This window comes from Geotrypetes seraphini, chromosome 2 (genome assembly GCF_902459505.1).
Source record: "Geotrypetes seraphini chromosome 2, aGeoSer1.1, whole genome shotgun sequence".
NCBI classification, from domain to species: Eukaryota; Metazoa; Chordata; class Amphibia; order Gymnophiona; family Dermophiidae; genus Geotrypetes; species Geotrypetes seraphini.
The window spans coordinates 129719389-129737242 of record NC_047085.1 but is presented as its reverse complement, the minus strand read 5'-3'; the positions used below and the strand labels follow the sequence as shown (position 1 = coordinate 129737242).

The 17854-nt window shown below is 43.5% G+C and overlaps 1 protein-coding gene across 1 annotated transcript in view; it reads right to left on the bottom strand.

Moving 5' to 3' along the window:
• The window catches only part of GAREM1 (GRB2 associated regulator of MAPK1 subtype 1), a 253781-nt gene that overhangs the window by 44619 nt on the left and 191308 nt on the right, over positions 1-17854 (bottom strand). The window contains exon 4 of the mRNA XM_033934645.1: positions 5765-6940. Within this exon, the coding sequence (XP_033790536.1) occupies positions 5765-6940 (1176 nt within the window). The remainder of the gene's footprint in view (positions 1-5764; positions 6941-17854) is intronic.

Genomic DNA, 17854 nt, shown 5'->3' with positions numbered 1-17854 from the left:
GATCATTTATGAATATATTAAAAAGCAGCGGCCCGAGCACCGAGCCCTGCGGAACACCACTCGTGACCTTCCTCCAGTCCGAGTAATGGCCCTTCACTCCTACCCTCTGTTTCCTTCCCTCTAACCAGTTTCTGATCCATCTATGCACGTCTCCGTCCACCCCATGGTTCTTCAGTTTCCGGAGTAGACGTTCATGAGGCACCTTGTCAAAGGCTTTCTGGAAATCTAGGTATATGATGTCTATGGGGTCTCCTCTGTCCATCTGTTTGTTAATTCCCTCGAAGAAGTGCAATAAGTTAGTCAGGCACGATCTTCCCCTGCAGAAACCATGTTGGCTGGATATCAGAAGTTCGTTTTTTTCAAAATGTTCATCGATGTTTTCTTTTATCAGTGCTTCCGCCATTCAGAATACATCTAAATTAGAATACATTCAGAATACATTCAGAATACATCTAAATCAGAATTTATCAGTGCTTCAGACATTCAGAATACATCTAAAAAAGGGGAAGTCTTGATCATAGGTGATTTTAACATGCTGGATGTTGATTGGGGTATCCCTATTGCGGGGTCTTCTAGAAGTAGGGAGATCCTGGATTCTCTACAAGGAGAACTGTTCCAGCAGTTGGTAATGGAACCCATACGGGATGGGGTCATACTGGACTAAGTGCTTACAAACAGGGAAAGTGTTTCTGATGTTACAGTCTTAGGCTCTGGGAGATCCTCGATATACTTCATCTTGCCAAAGAAAGACAACGTGCAGTAAGTCTAACATGATCTGTCTTGTGGTAAGCAAATTAATGGAAACGCTTTTAAAACAGAGAATGGTCAAGTTTCTGGAATCCTGTGGATTACAGGACTGGAGGCAACATGGATTCACTAGAGGTAGGTCTTGTCAGACAAATCTGATCAATTTCTTTGACTGAGTAACCAGAGAATTGGATAGAGGATGTGCGCTCGATGTGGTGTATTCTATTCCTTCATCTGCCACTTGGCTGGTGGATTTAAGGAAACTTTGAATATAAAGTGAGTTCACAGCTGATTTCAAATCGCCAGCGGGAGAGTAAGGAAACTTTGAATATAAAATGCAGGGAGCAGATCTCTTTACGGGCGCTCCGGATAAAATTATAACGAGGATAATTTTCATGGAGAGTCAAACAGGGCAGGCAATTCCGGTTATGACAGGCAACAGGCCTATAAAAATGAAGAATAGGAGAAGATCTAACCCATCAAATTTGATCCATATTGTTACCGCCACAAGTCAAATGGAGATACCATCACGCAATTCCTCACACTGGGGTCTACTCAATTGTAGAGCTTTGAAGGGCAAAACCACGTTTATTAGGGATACCATTAGGGTTAAAGGGCTTAAATTATCATGCCTTACTGAAACATGGTTGAGGACAGAAAAGAGTTATTTGATTAATTTTATACCGGATGGATATAACTTCTTTACCAAATCAAGGGACTCACGAAGGGGAGGTGGTTTGGCGGTAATCTTTGATGAATCTCTACCTTTATTAGAGATACTGATCACTATGCTATGCTATTGTACAAAGAGGTCCTACTAATGAAACTAAATTTTAGAACACCTATATACTTGACACTTTTTTATTGCCCTCCTCCTAATTTACCAAACGAAGTATGGAGTAAGATATATCTCACAGTGGTGATTTTAACATACACTTTGATTCTACCAATAATGGACGGGCTTCCTTTTTCAAGCAATTTCTTCAAGATTACGAGTTCAATCAATGAAGTGATAGTCCAACACATAATGCTCGGCATATTTTGAATTTAATTTTATCCAGAATTACAGACAATATTAGCCTTCAGAGATCTGAGTATCTGGATTTGTCATGGACAGATCATAAACTCATCACTTATGATTTATACATTAAAAATATGATGAAACATTTGAAGGAGGAGAAAGAAATAATTTTCTCCAGAAACTTATAAAAAAATTGATCCAAAGAACCTTCCACCAATTGGTACATATTTCACTCAGAATTTTCCATTATTCTCTCTGGAACTTCAGGCTCAAACTTGGAATACCATTATCCAAGAAGCAATGGACCATCATGCGCCAGTCACTGAATATAAATTACCCAGGTATCACCACTGTAAATGGTATAATGGAAAGCTCAGAGAATATAAAAAAACAATTAAGACGTAGATAGAATGTGGAAAAAAAAACATAAAACAGCAGAATAGAGATATAGATTGAGACAAGAAAGGAATTTTTATAATAAACAATTAAAATTAACAAGAAAAGAGTTCTATAATAAACAAATAAAAAATAGTGACAATAATAGTAAACAATTGTTTGCAATCTTTCATTCACTAACAGAGAATTATAATACAAAATATCAGAATTTAACTTCTTCACCAGACTCATTAGGCAAATTTTTCAAAAACAAAATTAGTGTCCTGAGACACTCTATGAACCTTCACAAAACAGATAATCAAGTAAATTCAGAGAAGGAAATAGATAAATCTGTCCAAGTCAAACTAGAATCCTTTCATAGTTGCTCATTAATTCAGATATCTAAAATACTGTATTTTTCGCTCCATACGACACACCTGACCATAAGACGCACCCTAGATTTAGAGGAGGAAAACAAGAAAAAAATCATTCTGAACCAAATTCTCCCTGCCAGGCTCTGCACCCAACCCCACACTCCTTGCCAGGCTCTGCATCCTGTCCCCCCTCCCTGCTAGGCTCTGTACCCTGCCCCCCTCTGGTTAGTCCCAGCCGACTAACAATTTTTTACACACAACCCCCTACCTTTCATTTCTATTTATACTTGCCTATTAAAACATTTCTAGGCAGTTGACAAAACACTGAACTTCACTAGTACCACCCATCATACAACTTACTTGAAAGAGAGCCCTAGTTCACCCCTCCCCCCACAAAAAATTCACACATTTATATTTAACAAAATACATGCCCAAGAAGTTGTACTGAACTCACTGGTAACTTTCTGTCATCTAATGTGGTAGTAGCACCATAGACTGCTTCTTTGGTGGGTTTTGACTCCTTATCTGGGGAAGCCGGGACACTGCTTGCCTTCTCCTATACGTTGCCCTTGCTCAGCCTCAGGACTCTTCTTATCTAAGAACACGGTGGGCAATGCTAGCTGCACAGATATCTTTGCTGAGATGGTTTTATCTCGGCCAGGCTCTGACAAAACCACTCTCCTCCTCCATGCTGATAAAGATAGTGGGGGTCTCCACCTCTGACCCCTCCTCCCGGAAATCTATAATCCCCTGCCACGGCATATCCTCCAGGTCCAAAATCAACTCGAGCTCAGCTTCCATTCGACTATCTGCTTTGCGTCAGTCTGCAGCCGCCCCCGGGTACCTTTTATAAATTCCGGTGGCAGTGGTCCAACGCAGTCTTGGCAGGAGCTTTCCGCTCTCCTTCCCCTCCCTCGCTGGACAGCTGCTTCTCTTTCTGCAGAGTGGCGCATAAAGCAGGAACACGAGCTTTTCGTGCTCGTACCTAGTCCCATGCTGCTCACTGAATGGCTGCCATCAGTTCTCGTGATTTGACGGCAGCCATTCAGTGAGCGGCATGGGACCAGGCATGAGCGTGAAAAGCTCGTGCTCCTGCTTGCGCCGCTCTGCAGAAAGAGAAGCAGCTGTCCAGTGAGGGAGGGGCAGGAGTGCGGAAAGCTCCTTCCAAGACCAAGCTGGACCACTGCAATCAGAATTTTAAAAAGGTACCCGGGGGGAAGGTAAACTTGTATTCGCTCCATAAGATGCACCCTTATTTCAACCCACATTTTTTGGGGCAAAAAGTGCGTCTTATGGAGCGAAAAATGTTTGCACTCTACATGATCCAATCCCGATCACTTGGATTAAGATGGATCATCACTGTCTAATACCATTATTATTAATGATTAACCAAAGTTTGGAGAGTGGAATGTTTCCTGAGGTTTGGAAACATTCATATATAACTCTTATATTGAAGTCAGAAAAAGCAGATCCTTTAGACCTTAAAAATTACAGACCAGTGTCTAACCTTTGTTTATCAAGTAAAATCATAGAACATGTAATTTTAGGGCAGCTTCAAGAGTTTATTGAGAATACTAAAGTACTCTATCCGAGACAAGCAGATTTCCCTAAAGGTCATAGTACGGAAACACTTATGACTTGCTTTCTTAGTGAAACGTTAGAAATTCTAGATAATGGACATCTAGCCTTGGCAATTTCACTTGACCTGACAGCTGCATTTGACCTAGTAGATTACAGGACATTGAGTTATCTACTACAGTACAGTGTTAAAATGGTTCAGATCGTATTTACAACATAGGACTTTTGCAGTTAAAGGAAAAAAAGGGGTCTTGAGAACTTTTCAGTTGTCATGTGGGGTACCACAGGGATCGGCCTTATCCCCAATACTGTTTAACATATATATTTATTGCACCAATGATCATATTCATATTCATTAGGACTATCCTGAAAATCTGACTGGATGGTGGTCCTCCAGGACAGGGTTGGTGACCACTGCTATAATGCATTAGGCACTCATATTTCCTGTTATAGAATATTAGCTTAGCTCCTAGATTATGGGCATCTAGATTTTAGCCATCTTTATTGAATTGCTTCCATAAAATTGGGCGCATAACTGTGTACAAAGGGCCTGATTCTGCAAATGGCACCTAATCACGTCTACATTGTAGGTGCCGCTTAGCACAGTTGTCAATCAACAGCTTATAGAATCCCACCTAGCAGTGCCAGGCATCCTAGAGGTAGGCGCTGGTATGTTAGGCCAGGTTTTACTTGGCCTAATTAACCGGCACTCACCCGGATGCCTAGCGATGCCTAAATCAACCACGCCTATTCTCCGCCTCTAAATACTACTAATTTTCAGGTAGGCATTGTTAGACATCCTAAGCGTTCCATGAAAAATTCTTAACTGATTAAAAAAATTTTTTTTTTGATTGGCTGAAAACTGGCATGGTCAGTTATCATGCCAGTTTAAAAAAGCAATTGTGCGTGGATTCCAAAGTTAGGCATTTCTAGGAATCTTTGATTAGGGTGCCTAGCAGCGCCCAATGTAGGCATCCTATACAGAATCTGGCCCAAACTGACTGACAGCATTACTGGGGTTGGGAAAGGGTTGGTGCTTTGGACATACTTTTGAAAATATGCACAAATGTGCTTAAAACCAAGTACCCATTACAGAATAGTGTTGTGTTGATTTTGGCAACAGGACTTAAGCCTGCTGAAACCAGGTATAATTCCCAGTACCCAAGTTGGGCATGCATCCCTGGTATAAACACTATGTACAAATTTTAGGAACACCCACTCATGATCCTCCCATGGCCATGCCCCCTTTTGGGTTGCATGCTATGGGATTTGGGTGAACGTTGTTATAGAATAGTGCCTAGCAAGATGTAAGCATCAATCCAAACTGGTGACAATTAGTACCAAATTTTTGCCACTAACTGGCTCATTAGCTAATTTAGTTGGGCGCACATCTTGGATTGGTGCCCAAATATTGGCACTGTTATATAGAACCTGGAGGTTTGTGTGCATTCCATTTTAAGACAACTGTTAAAGGCTTAAACTAGGATCACCTCTTGTCATCTTGAAATCTATCCAGCGATGCTGTTTATTAATTTTGTTCAAGTGAATTTGATTGCTACAAGCAGAAGATGTTCTAAGAGCTAAGTAGATGCCAGTGACATTGTTTACAAAACTGTCATTTAAAGCTAACCATTTTGTCACCCCCAAAATAAAAAGGCAAAACACTTACAGCGTCAGATTTTGGAGGCACTGGAGGTGGAGGTAGGGAGCTATCTGTTGACTTTGCAGCTGTAAGAGCTCCAGGAGCAGGAAGTGGTGAAGTGCTAGACTTGGACCTTAGAGAGCTTTTGTAACGATCAGATTTGCTCTTCTCACTCTGTGAGCGAGTCAGAGGTTGACAGCTAGGCTTTCCTGACCCTTGATCCAACCATAGCTCTTCATAAGGAAGTTCAGTCTTGACTGGGGGACACGTTGGTTCTTCCGTCATTTCAGGAAAAAGATAGTCACTGCCGCTGTCACAGGAGTCCTGGTACTGAGGTAAATCACGAGGAAACATGGCCCAGTCACTGCACAGGTCTCTACACCCATGCAGATTAACTTCACTGTTTCCATGTAAGTTATTTCCATAAACACAAACTGAGAGTCTGTGAAATGATTGTGTGAGCTCATCCCGAGCATAGCTAAGGGAGCTTGGCATATGGCTATGCCCACTGCATCGACCTTTCTTGGGGCTCTTTGATTCCTCATTCCAGTCTATTTTGACATCTCTTACAGCCCGGGAATATTCATCTATGTCAAACTGCTCTTGGCAGATGCTATACCACTGCTGGGCCAGCGTTTCTTGCCATATCTCCCCTTTCACTACGCTTTCTGGAAGGCTAAACTTTGGAACAGACAAATGCAATGGAAAATGCATTGGGATAATTTTATTTGCACGTAGCACGCAACAAACCACAACAGTCTTGGTCTGAATGTTGACAAGCTTGTAGCGATGTCCCTCACGAATTACATGAAGGTCATAGGAGTTCCTTGGTGGAGGACTGGGTACAATGACATTAACGGGCAACCTTGTTTTCTCCACTATGTTGCGAATTGTGTGTTCCCCTTCTTGCATCTGAATTTCCAATGGACTGCGGGTGCTGAATCTTCCTTTACACTGGAAAGGAAGGCTAATGCTTTCATTTGTTCTATGGTTCATACAGATAAGGCAAGGCATTTTGCCTCTGCCCAATTTGCTGATGGAATTCAGTTTCCCAATCTTCTTAAAAATGGTGTTGAGTCGTGACTTTTCCTTGGATGTTTTTGCATATAGAATTTCTGCCTGCCCCATTAAAGTCAGTTCATCCCCAGTACAGAGAGTGATGTTATAAACTTCAGTGTCTTCATTGCATTCACCTGAGGCAACCTGCAATACATAAGAAAAGTCTCAAGAATTTTGTATCATTGTATAGGCAATGTGTATGTTAAATCTAATATCGTAAATTTAAGCCAGGACCTACAGCAGTAGCATTAAACTTTTAGTTAAAATTATTTTTATATCTATCTATCTACACACTAAAAGAAGGGTCTGAACAACGTTCTAAGCTTTCTAAACTCATCAAGAGCCCCTTTTAATAAAATACGTTAAAATCTGAGCTTAACATATGAGTATTTAGAGCTTAAAAATTATTTTTGTAGGTTCCATGCTAATTTTTCCATTAGCGCATGGGACTTGCCAAAAAATTAAGGCAGAAGCATTATCCACTTAGCATATGCTAATGCAAACATGCTAGCTGAGTAGCACTTTCACACATATTCCCCACCAATGACATACCCCCTCTCAAACTGGCAAATAACTGTAAATTACGTTTAACACATTTTGTGGCAAGCCTTTTTTCAAGGGCTGGATTCAGTAAAAGGCATCCAGGACTATTCTATAAAGAGCACTAAAGGATGAGAACTCTTTATAGCTTAGTGTTGGGTGCCAAAATCTGTTGCCAAATTTGGGTGTGAGGACTTAATACCAACTGAAACCAGGTGTAAATTCTAGTGCGAAAGTTAGGCATGCATCTGTAGCATTCTAAAATTGTGCGCAATAATATAGAATGACCCTGACCTACCCATTCCCCTTCCATGGGGATGCTCTCTTTACAGTTGTATGTGGATACACTTAAGTGCTCTCTTATAATAGGCAGCCTGAGAGCTCGTCTCGACGGGCGTACCTAATGCGGAGCTGGGAGGCCCGCGTGGTAGCCCGTCGGAGACGCGGGACCGTAGGTGGGAATAGGAGGCAGGGGATTGGTCGGCAGGTCTACCCGCCGCTGGGAAGACCTGTCATTGGTAGTCGTGGCCGCGGAGGGCGTCGGGAGGGGGGAGGGTTTATAAGTCGAGCCTCGGAGGACTAAGGGCGTTTCTGGTCCTCCGAGGCGGCTTTGGCGGCATGGAGTCGGGTTCGGGTTCCGGTGGCGGTGCGGCCGAGCTCTCCTTCACGGCAGGGAGCTCCTTTGATGAAGAAGAAGAGCCGGTGAGTACCGCGCCGACCCGAGAGCGTTCCCTGCCCCGAGGCGTTCTCGCAAGATTGCCCGGGAATCCATCGCGCTGGGGGCTGGAGGGGGACCGTTGGAAATCGCGCGGTCCGGTGGGAGGGCCCGCAAGGGGGGTGAGGTCCGGTGGTTCTGTCGGGGGGAGGGTGGTGGCGGAGTCTGGGCGTGCATCGCTGACCGCGGGGGAGGTTTATGGCATGGCTGGGCCTGAGCCACGTGCTGATCTCGTGAGTCAGCCGGATGTGTTGCATACTGCAACAGTTGTATGTGGATACACTTAAGTGCTCTCTTATAATTGGGTGTAAGTGTATTTCTGTGCCGATCTGCCATTTCAGTCCTATTTCAGTGTATTGCAAGCATGAGAACATATTTTCACACTGAAAGTTGGATGCAGAATTAGCACCTAATTTTAAGCACCATTTATAGAATTCCCTAGTAAATGCATGTTAGGGATTAACACCCCTTAGTAAAAGGGCCCCTAAGAGTCAAAATATTCCAGTCTGTTTTATCTTTGATTTTTCATCAGTTCTGCCTTCCCCATACACTTTCCCTTTGAGACTTTTTGAAAAGATTTCTGTAACTCACTTGTATTTTCTGAATTGAAGAGTATTAAGATCCAAAATCTAGTTAAAAAATGTGTTACTTATTTAAAACATTTATATTCTACTTAGTCCACATTTCCTAGTGGATTACAATAATAACATAGAAAATCAAAAGAGCCACATGTTTGACATTTGATAAAATAAAACTGATTCACAAATCACAGAAAACAAACTTCAAATCATGGCACATGATTTAATGAACTGAATACTATCAAAACCCGAAAAATGGGAGCTGGAATAGACTGAAAACAAAAAAATCTCCCAAGCCCCAAGAAGGAAACTGAGATCAGGTGAAGTGGTTTTTCATCGGCACTACAGGCAGTCTCTCCCCCTGATCTCAGTTTCCTTCTTGGGGCTTGGGAGATTTTTTTGTTTTCACATGATTTAATGAGACAGTCAACATTGGTTCAGCCTAGAGAGATCTTGCCTCACCAATTTGCTTGACTTCTTTGAAGGTGTGAATAAACATGTGGATAAAGGTGAGCTGGTTTATGTAGTATATCTAGATTTTCAGAAGGCTTTTTATAAAGTTTTATCAGTATCTTCTCTGGATACCTTCTTCCAAATCGTCGACACCTGGTCGACTGTCGGCTTTCCCCTTTTTCTTAGTTTAAAGCCTGCTCTATTCCTCTCCTGATGTTGTTTGCTAGAAGTCTGGTTCCCGCCTTGCTCAGGTGTAGTCTATCTCTCCTGAAGACCTTGTTCTTGCCCTAAAACGTCCAGTTTCTCATGAAGTGGAACTCCTCTTCCTCACACCATCTCCTCATCCATGCATTTATTGATTGTAGTTCCGTCTGCCTCTTCATGTCTGCCCTTGGTACTGGTAGGATCTCTGAAAACACTATCTTCTGAGTCCTCATCTTCAACTTCCTTCCCAGAATCTTGAACTGTTCGATCAGTGCATCAGAGAAGCTTCCGTCCACAGACGTACGCGACTGCAGGCAGACTCCGGCAGCTTGAGCAAGTTGCTCTGTAAACTTAAAATGCGCTGTGAAGGTAAGGGGGAGGGAGGGAGGGAGACAGTCGGACCGCGCGAGGGATGCTGAAGGGCGGTGAGGTAGTGAGAGGGAAGGGTGGTGGTGGAAAGGAAAGGAACAGACACTGAAGGGGGATGGAGAGGAACAGACGCTGAAAGGAAATGGAGAACAGGGAGTGGGGAGAAGATGCTGAAGGGATATGGGGAACAGAGAGTGGGGAGAAGATGCTGGAAGAGAAGAAGACAGAGATGCCAGATTATGGGGGGAGCGGAGGAAAGAAGATGGGTGCCAGACCAATTAGGGGGGGGGTGAAGGGAGAGGCACAGTAATAGAGTAAATGGAAGACACTGAGAGAAGACAGACAGTGGATGGAAGGAATTGAATGAGAAGATGAGGAAAGCAAAAACCAGACAACACAGGTAGAAAAAAAATTTTCTATTTCTTTTCTTTTTTTTTTTTTTTTTTTGCTTTAGGATAAAGTAGTAAATTAGTTGTGTTGATTAAAATTTATAAACAAAGCCCTGCCAGCTGAACATTTCTTTCTCTAGTTCAGCAGCCAGAACTTTGATTTATAAGGAAGGAATAAGCTAAATATTGCAGTACTGAGACTTGTATGGATGCTGCGGGGATAGTAGTCACTGGGACGGGGTGGGGACAGTGGTTGCGGGGACGGGGCGATGACAGGGATGGTGGTCGCGGTGACGGGGACAAATTTTTTCCTCATGTCATTCTCTAATGGGTACCTGCACTACTTTCCAGAGCAGGTAACATGGTGTATGCCCAAGCAGTAATAAAGAAATACTATAAGTAATACACATATCTTTGGTATTTAGGTGCAAATGCTTATGCCAGCTGTAAGCTAGTAATTTGTAATGGAAAGTAGGCTTAGAGGAAAAACTGAGGGAATAACCCTCTGGTATTTTACATGACCCTAAAAAAGAAAACTTTTGACTTCAGAAGCCTGGCTTCTTAACTGGCTATGCTTACTCATAGAAACATAGAACATAGAAACATAGAAATAGACGGCAGATAAGGGCCCACGGCCCATCTAGTCTGCCCACCTTAATGTCCCTCCCCTACCTTTGCCCTGTGAAGAGATCCCATGTGCCGATCCCATTTGGCCTTAAAATCAGGCACGCTGCTGGCCTCAATCACCTGTAGTGGAAGACTATTCCAGCGATCAACCACTCTTTCAGTGAAAAAGAATTTCCTGGTGTCACCTCGTAGTTTCCCGCCCCTGATTTTCAACGGATGACCTCTTGTTGTCGTGGGACCCTTGAAAAAGAAGATATCTTCCTCCGCCTCGATGCGGCCCGTAAGATACTTGAACGTCTCGATCATGTCCCCCCTCTCTCTGCGCTCCTCGAGCGAGTATAGCTGTAATTTGTCAAGCCGTTTTTCGTACGGTAGATCCTTGAGTCCCGAGACCATCCGGGTGGCCATTCTTTGCACCGACTCCAGTCTCAGCACATCCTTGCGATAATGCGGCCTCCAGAATTGCACACAGTATTCCAGGTGGGGCCTCACCATGGATCTATACAATGGCATAATGACTTCCGCCTTACGACTGACGAAACCCCTTCGTATGCAAGGCGGAAGTCATTATGCCATTGTATAGATCCATGTAGCTTTCTTAAACACAGTAGTCATACGTGTGCCAGCACCTGCACAGAGAAGTTGCCTAATGCTGTTGCTGCTCATCTTTGAATGCGAACTTTTCCAAAACGCTTGTTCCCTCTTCACATTTAGGAAAACATGCATATATTTCTCACAGACCTACATGCACTGTATTTTATAAAAGGCTCTGCATTTAGCAATTCTTTTGTAGAAGCCACTGTCCATGAGTCTGAAATGGTCTAACACAGGGGTGTCCAATGTCGGTCCTCGAGGGCCGCAGTCCAGTCGGGTTTTCAGGATTTCCTCAATGAATATGCATTGAAAGCAGTGCATGCACATAGATCTCATGCATATTCATTGGGGAAATCCTGAAAACCCGACTGGACTGCGGCCCTCGAGGACCGACATTGGACACCCCTGAACAGGATAATAAGGAAATTAAGCTACTGCCTTAATAAGAATAAGAAAGTTAGATCTCTTCCAATTTAATAAAAGTATATTAAAGTATCTTTTCACTCTCATTTTCAAATGCTGGTATCTCCTTGACAAGTGATGATAATTCATGGTTCAATTTCAGGTTCTAATTGGAATCGACACTAAAATCTTCACTAATATTTTCTACCAATATGTTATACCTTCTGCTGTTCTGCACAGCCTACCTACCACCCACCAGATATAAAGATAGATAAAGACGCAATCTAAAAGAAAACAAGGCAGCCAGCAGAGAACAGCAACAATATTTAAACAGAGCATCTCCTTTGCAGTAAAAATATAATTATGAACAAAATGCCCCCTCCTTTATGAAGGTACCTTTTAGGATAAGGCCCTCCGTTAGTAGTGCAGAGACTTGAGCCAGAGACTGAAGAGATGTAAAAAGGCTTTTATTAAACAAGCATATATGCTGGACTTCTGGGCAGAACTGGCTGCATAAACAGAAGACCCTGAGGATCTCGGACACAAAAGTTATATAGTGTCCTAACCAGTTCAAACCAGTTCTAATCAGCTCTGACCAAAAGGTAACAGCAGAGAGAAAAACAAAACCATAAATCCATCCTATAATCTATACAGCAGCATCCTGTTGCCTCCTAGCCGTGCCAGGCACTAAGACAGATACATAGAACAGGCCTGTATGTATACGTGATTTCTCAGAGCAATAAAATGGAGTCACAGGTTGCTGTTTTTAGTTTTACTACCCACTGATCTAAGATGGAGTTTTTCATATACACCGTGACCCAGGTATGTCAGCTAGCTAGGGATCCTTCATTCCCAACTTTTCTTCTGTAGGCTAGCTGACTAGCTGGGTTATGGGAGGTCAGGGCCATCTGTATCAGAGGTGGGGACTGGGTGATAGGAGGAAAGGGCCAGGACTAGGGCGGTGGTACTTTTGTCAATCGTAGTCCTAATAGTATGGTTAAGGGTTTTTAATAAACATGGTAACAGGCAAGGAAGAACACAAAATATGACAGAGAATACCAGGAAAATTATGGTGAGGGCTTTAAAGAGTCCTGGTTTGGAGGCCCAATCAGTCAGTGAGTTGAGTCCAAACATATCATCATCAGCCCAAGTAGCAGGACCGTAGACAGCAATGATGCGCTCCGGGGGCCAAGTGTCTCCCCATTTACCAATCTCCAGGCTTCTTTCAGAACGGGCCCGTTGATCGAATACTGGGACAGCCAGATGTTCTCCTTCGGATAACGGGAGGAGGAAGAAGGCTGATTTGATAGTGCCCAGAAAACAAGTGCCAGTCCAATTTGAGGGTAGAGTGGGGTATGCCATTTTCCCACAGATCCAGTAGTATCCTTCCGGTGCAGCCCAAGGGGCAGAAGCAGGCAGGTTGAGGTAGACATTTAATGTGGTAGCATTGCCAGTAGTATTCCATCGTCTGGGTATTTTTAACTTAGGATCTCCGGTCCAATAAGTCCATCCGGGCTGAGAGGTGCTATTTTTAGTCCATAAGGATTGGCACTGCAGGTGTCCAACACGAGTGGTAAAGGATGGTCCGAGACGCTGTATGCAGTGTTTTGCCAGAATGAAGTTTTTCAGAGGCCAGCTGGGTGCCCCCGCAGACATAACAGTTTGTCAGATTTAAGGTGGCTCCTATGGTTTCAGCGAACTGTATGAAAAGGTTGCGAGTGGTGGCAGAGGGCACAAAGTCTTGTTGGTCAAGTTTCATATGTTCATAAAAGTCAGGAAACACAATGCTGTGTTGTTCAGGGATCCGATGTCTCTCAATGAGTTTGATGTGCAAGACAGTACCAGGGTCTGTGCCCTTACCGTATATCTGTAGGCCCACAAGATAGCGAGCTTTCCGGAGGCTATCATCGAGGTTCCATTTAAACGGCTGTAGGATAGTGAAATTAAGTGGATTACAGTTCTGGAGGCCACAGTCAGAGGTAGTCACCCCTTTGAATAATATGGCTCGGGTGGTAGGCAGTCGGGTCATACCCCAAGTAGCCCAGGATACACATTTCCAGTAGTTACAGTAGTAGTGTTCGGAAGACCCTTCACAGTGGGACGGCTTCTGTCCCGCCAGGCACATGTATTTATCATTGTGCATATATTCCCTCCTCCATGCTAGGGCACCACAACGTCCAAGGAAGGTGGGGTTTTGGTCCATGGCATAACAAGCATCAAAGAGGACTGAGGCCGGGACATAGGGATTAGTGACCAGGGTTTGTTGAATCAGGGGGCCCTGACCCCAGACTGACCTGACCTCTATCCAAGTATCCCTATTAGTTGCTTTGGGGTCGAAACAGATCTGTGAATCTCCATTATTACATATAGAATATTCAACCTTGTTATATATACATACAGGGGTCACTAGTTGACCCTTACACTCATAATTAGTTTGAAATCTAATAACATTTTCCGTTTTGCCCCCATTGTCCACTAGTGCCACACAAGGGGCACACCCAGGCGTGGGAGGGGTAGGGGACATGGACAATGTTGGCAAGACGTAAATCACAAGCAGTAAATATACAACAGAGTTCATATTAAATATCTTGTCAGATCTCCGGATCAGACGTGCGTGATTACTCTTCCAGAGTGTGGGGCAGCCGCGTGATTTTCAGTTGAAGGTCAGTAGGCCCTTTTTCACAAATATACTCAGCAGCGGGCTTCACACGGCTGTAGTGAATCCAAGACTCGTAGCGGGACAATTTGACAGCTGTGGGGGAAGCAAGTAAGACAGTGAAAGGCCCTGTCCAAAGGGGTTTCAGCGGTTCTTTCTTCCATACTTTTAGCCACACTTGATCCCCAGGTTTGTAGAGGTGAACAGGGGTTGTAATTGGTAACGGGGCTCTAGAAATGACCCAGTTCTGTAATTTCATAATGGTCTTTCCTAGCTGCTTTATCTCTGCGTCTGTGATAGTGTTCCCTATCTGTTCAAGAGACTCAGGGTCTAGACTGACTATTGGCGGGGGTCGGCCATACATGAGCTCAAATGGGGACAACCGATTGCATTTACCTGGGGTACAGCGGATGCGAAATAGAACAGAAGGAATCAGTTTGGGCCATGGCAGGCGGCTTTCTTCTGCCGCTTTGCCGAGGAGGGTTTTAATAGTTCTATTGATGCGTTCAACTTGGCCAGAGCTCTGGGGGTGATAGGCCGCATGTAATTTCCAGGTGATTTGCAGAGCCCGAGAGACAGGCGGGGCCATTATCGCTGCCAATCACTAGGGGCAGGCCATAGCGAGGGATGATGTCATGGAGTAAAACCTTTACTATTTCCCTACTTTTCTCTGTGCACACTGGGTAGGCCTCTGGCCACCCAGTGTGGGAGGGGGGCAAGTGGGTAAAATCTGTAGAGAGGACTTGCATGGGATGTGAACCGATAGGCTGGTGGCCAGGAACGGGGGGTCTGACAGAAGAGGGGTTGTGTCGGAGGCAAATGACACAGCGGAGCAGAACATGGGAGATGAGTTGAGAGAGATTCGGGATATAGAAATTCTGTCGGAGAAGGGTGCGGAGGGCTGGGTTACCGGCATGAGAAAAATCGTGTGCACGTTGGACAACAGTGAGGGCCAGGAGTTGAGGGACGTACAGGAGGGGGGTGGATGTGTGGGAGGAAGGTATAGTAATCCATCCGGATGGGAGGGTGCAATGGCCAGATTGCTGCGTGGCCCACTTGCGCTCGGGGTCAGTGTACTGGGGGGAAAGGGAATGAAGGAAAGGTTGAGGGGAGGAAAGGGATAACAGAAGAGGGGGTGTGGGCGGACTTTGGAGGGCCGCCTGGCGAGCCGAGCGGTCAGCCAAGGCATTACCGCGGCTGATGAAATCACGGAGGCGACGGTGGGCCCAGCAGTGCATGATAGAAACTTTGGAGGGTAACAAGATAGCATCCAAAAGGTCCAGGATGAGCTGGTGGTGTTGGATAGGGGATCCAGAGGAGGTGAGGAAGGAGCGCTGGCGCCAGAGGGCAGCGTGGGCGTGAACAGCTAGAAAGGCAATTTAGATAGGAAAAAAAACAAAAATGCAAAAAGGGAGAGAAAAATCTCCAAAAATGGCCAATGGTATAGTTGGTTTCCTTGGGGCACCCCACAAACCAAACAGATAGACAACACAAAGATTACAGGGCATAAACAAACATAGAAAACAGAAAAGGCGTGGAACTTTTCTTCCAGCTGGCAAGGATTCAGAGCTGAACTTAGATCTGCAGAGAAATGCACAGTTATACAAAAACAAACGTCCATCATAGCACGAATCATAATTGTGTGCACACAGTGGCAAAGTAAAGTGCGATATAACACATGGCATAATAATCACATAATCATAAAAGGCATCTATTAATGGTTACTGGAACATCCGAAAGAGAAAACGTAAGAATGTGATCACTCTGGCTTGGTGCCCTGCCAATTACATTCATAAGGCAGACAGGGACGCAACTGCTAGGGTGAGCTTCAATCTTGAAAAATAAGCAAAACTTACTAGGTACAGTGTACAATGTTAAATATAGAGGTATTCTGAAGTATGGCAATGTCAATTCAAAGGGGAAAAAAAGAAACATGTTAAATGTTAAGTGCAAGGTCATTTCAAGGTTACTGAAAGCAGAACATTGTCCTCCTTCTCTGGGTAGAAAAAGGCTCATTGTAACAGGTCCAGAACAGCTCTGTATGTATGACTGCGAAGGAAAAGAAGAGACATTTTAACGTGACACCACCCCTGAGGTCACTTAGCCATGTTCCCTGCAGGCAGACCTGGAACCCTTGTCTGCCACCTGGGTCCCGCTACACTCTGAGGAGTGGGCACTGCTGCAGACTAGATGTAGCTACTTTACTCTGCACTGTCCTTACATAATAACTACCCCCTTCCTCTGGAGTTTGAGCTACCAAGTTTATTTGAAAGGTATTTCTGTTTCCAATTGTATTTAGAATCTGATTGATAATAACACTTTATACAAACATGCATGGGAAGAAAGAATTCATAAAGAACACCAGGATAAAGACACAATACGGGAAAGCAAGGGAGACTGTTAGCACAAAAGAAGTAATCTCAATCCATCCGTTATCAATAAAACTCATTCATAAAGGAAAAAAAAAAAAAAAAGTTGACCACATTACACCGCTATTAATTAAGTCCCATTGGCTACCTATTAGCCACCGAATTACTTTTAAGATATTATTCTTGGTTTTTAAAGTTCTAGCTTTCAATGAGCCTCAATTCATGTCTAGAATGATCATTCCTTATTATGCCCCTCGTTCTCTACGATCATCATCACAAGACTTATTAACTGTCCCTTCCTTAAAAATTGTGGGTACAAGAAGAAATGACATGTTTTCTGTTACAGCGCCACAAACGTGGAATGCACTGCTACTGTACATCAGAAAAGAAAAAGATCTTATCTCTTTTATAAAACTCTTAAAAACTTTGTTATTTAACTTTGTACTTGTGTCTTAAAATTGTTTGTCCTCTAAAATGTTTTTGTTTTTTTTTTTGTTCAGCGCTTAGAATGTTTGTATAGGCGATTCATCAAATAATAATAAAACTTGAAACTTGAACTTGAATTATCAAGCCCATGTTTAGCAAATATTTCAATTTTCAGAAAAATATGGATACTTAACCTCTATCATTGTTAGTCTTGTACTTTAAATCCCCCAACACTGGAATACAAAGGCAGGGATGTGCCCAACACAAACCCCACATGTCTGACAAACGGTTGCTTTTTTTTTTTCTTTTTTTATTACCAGCAGACACACTTTGACAACTGCGAGAACACGTAAACTATCTGGCTCAACTTTCTTTAAATTACTCACTGTCTGTAACAAATCCACTGCACGCAACATATATCTAAAATCACAGTCCTTATTCTCGTTCATCAGTGCGAACTCACATTCTTAATTCTGTCTTGATCCACATGCATTTTACCCTGTTAAGCAACTTACACTATCCTGTCTGCAACTTTCGGCAAAACAATCATGCTGGCTTGCTTTACCAACCTTTCCCAGGTTTCCAACCTAAATGCTATTTCCATCTCCCCGGGTAATTTCTCAACATCACCAATTTCTTGTTCTCTGTGTCTTGTCAGGTGTCCCCAGAGCTTTTGTTTTTTTTTAATTTGACAAGTATGACAAAAAGTTGATTATATTCCAAATACTAAGCCTTT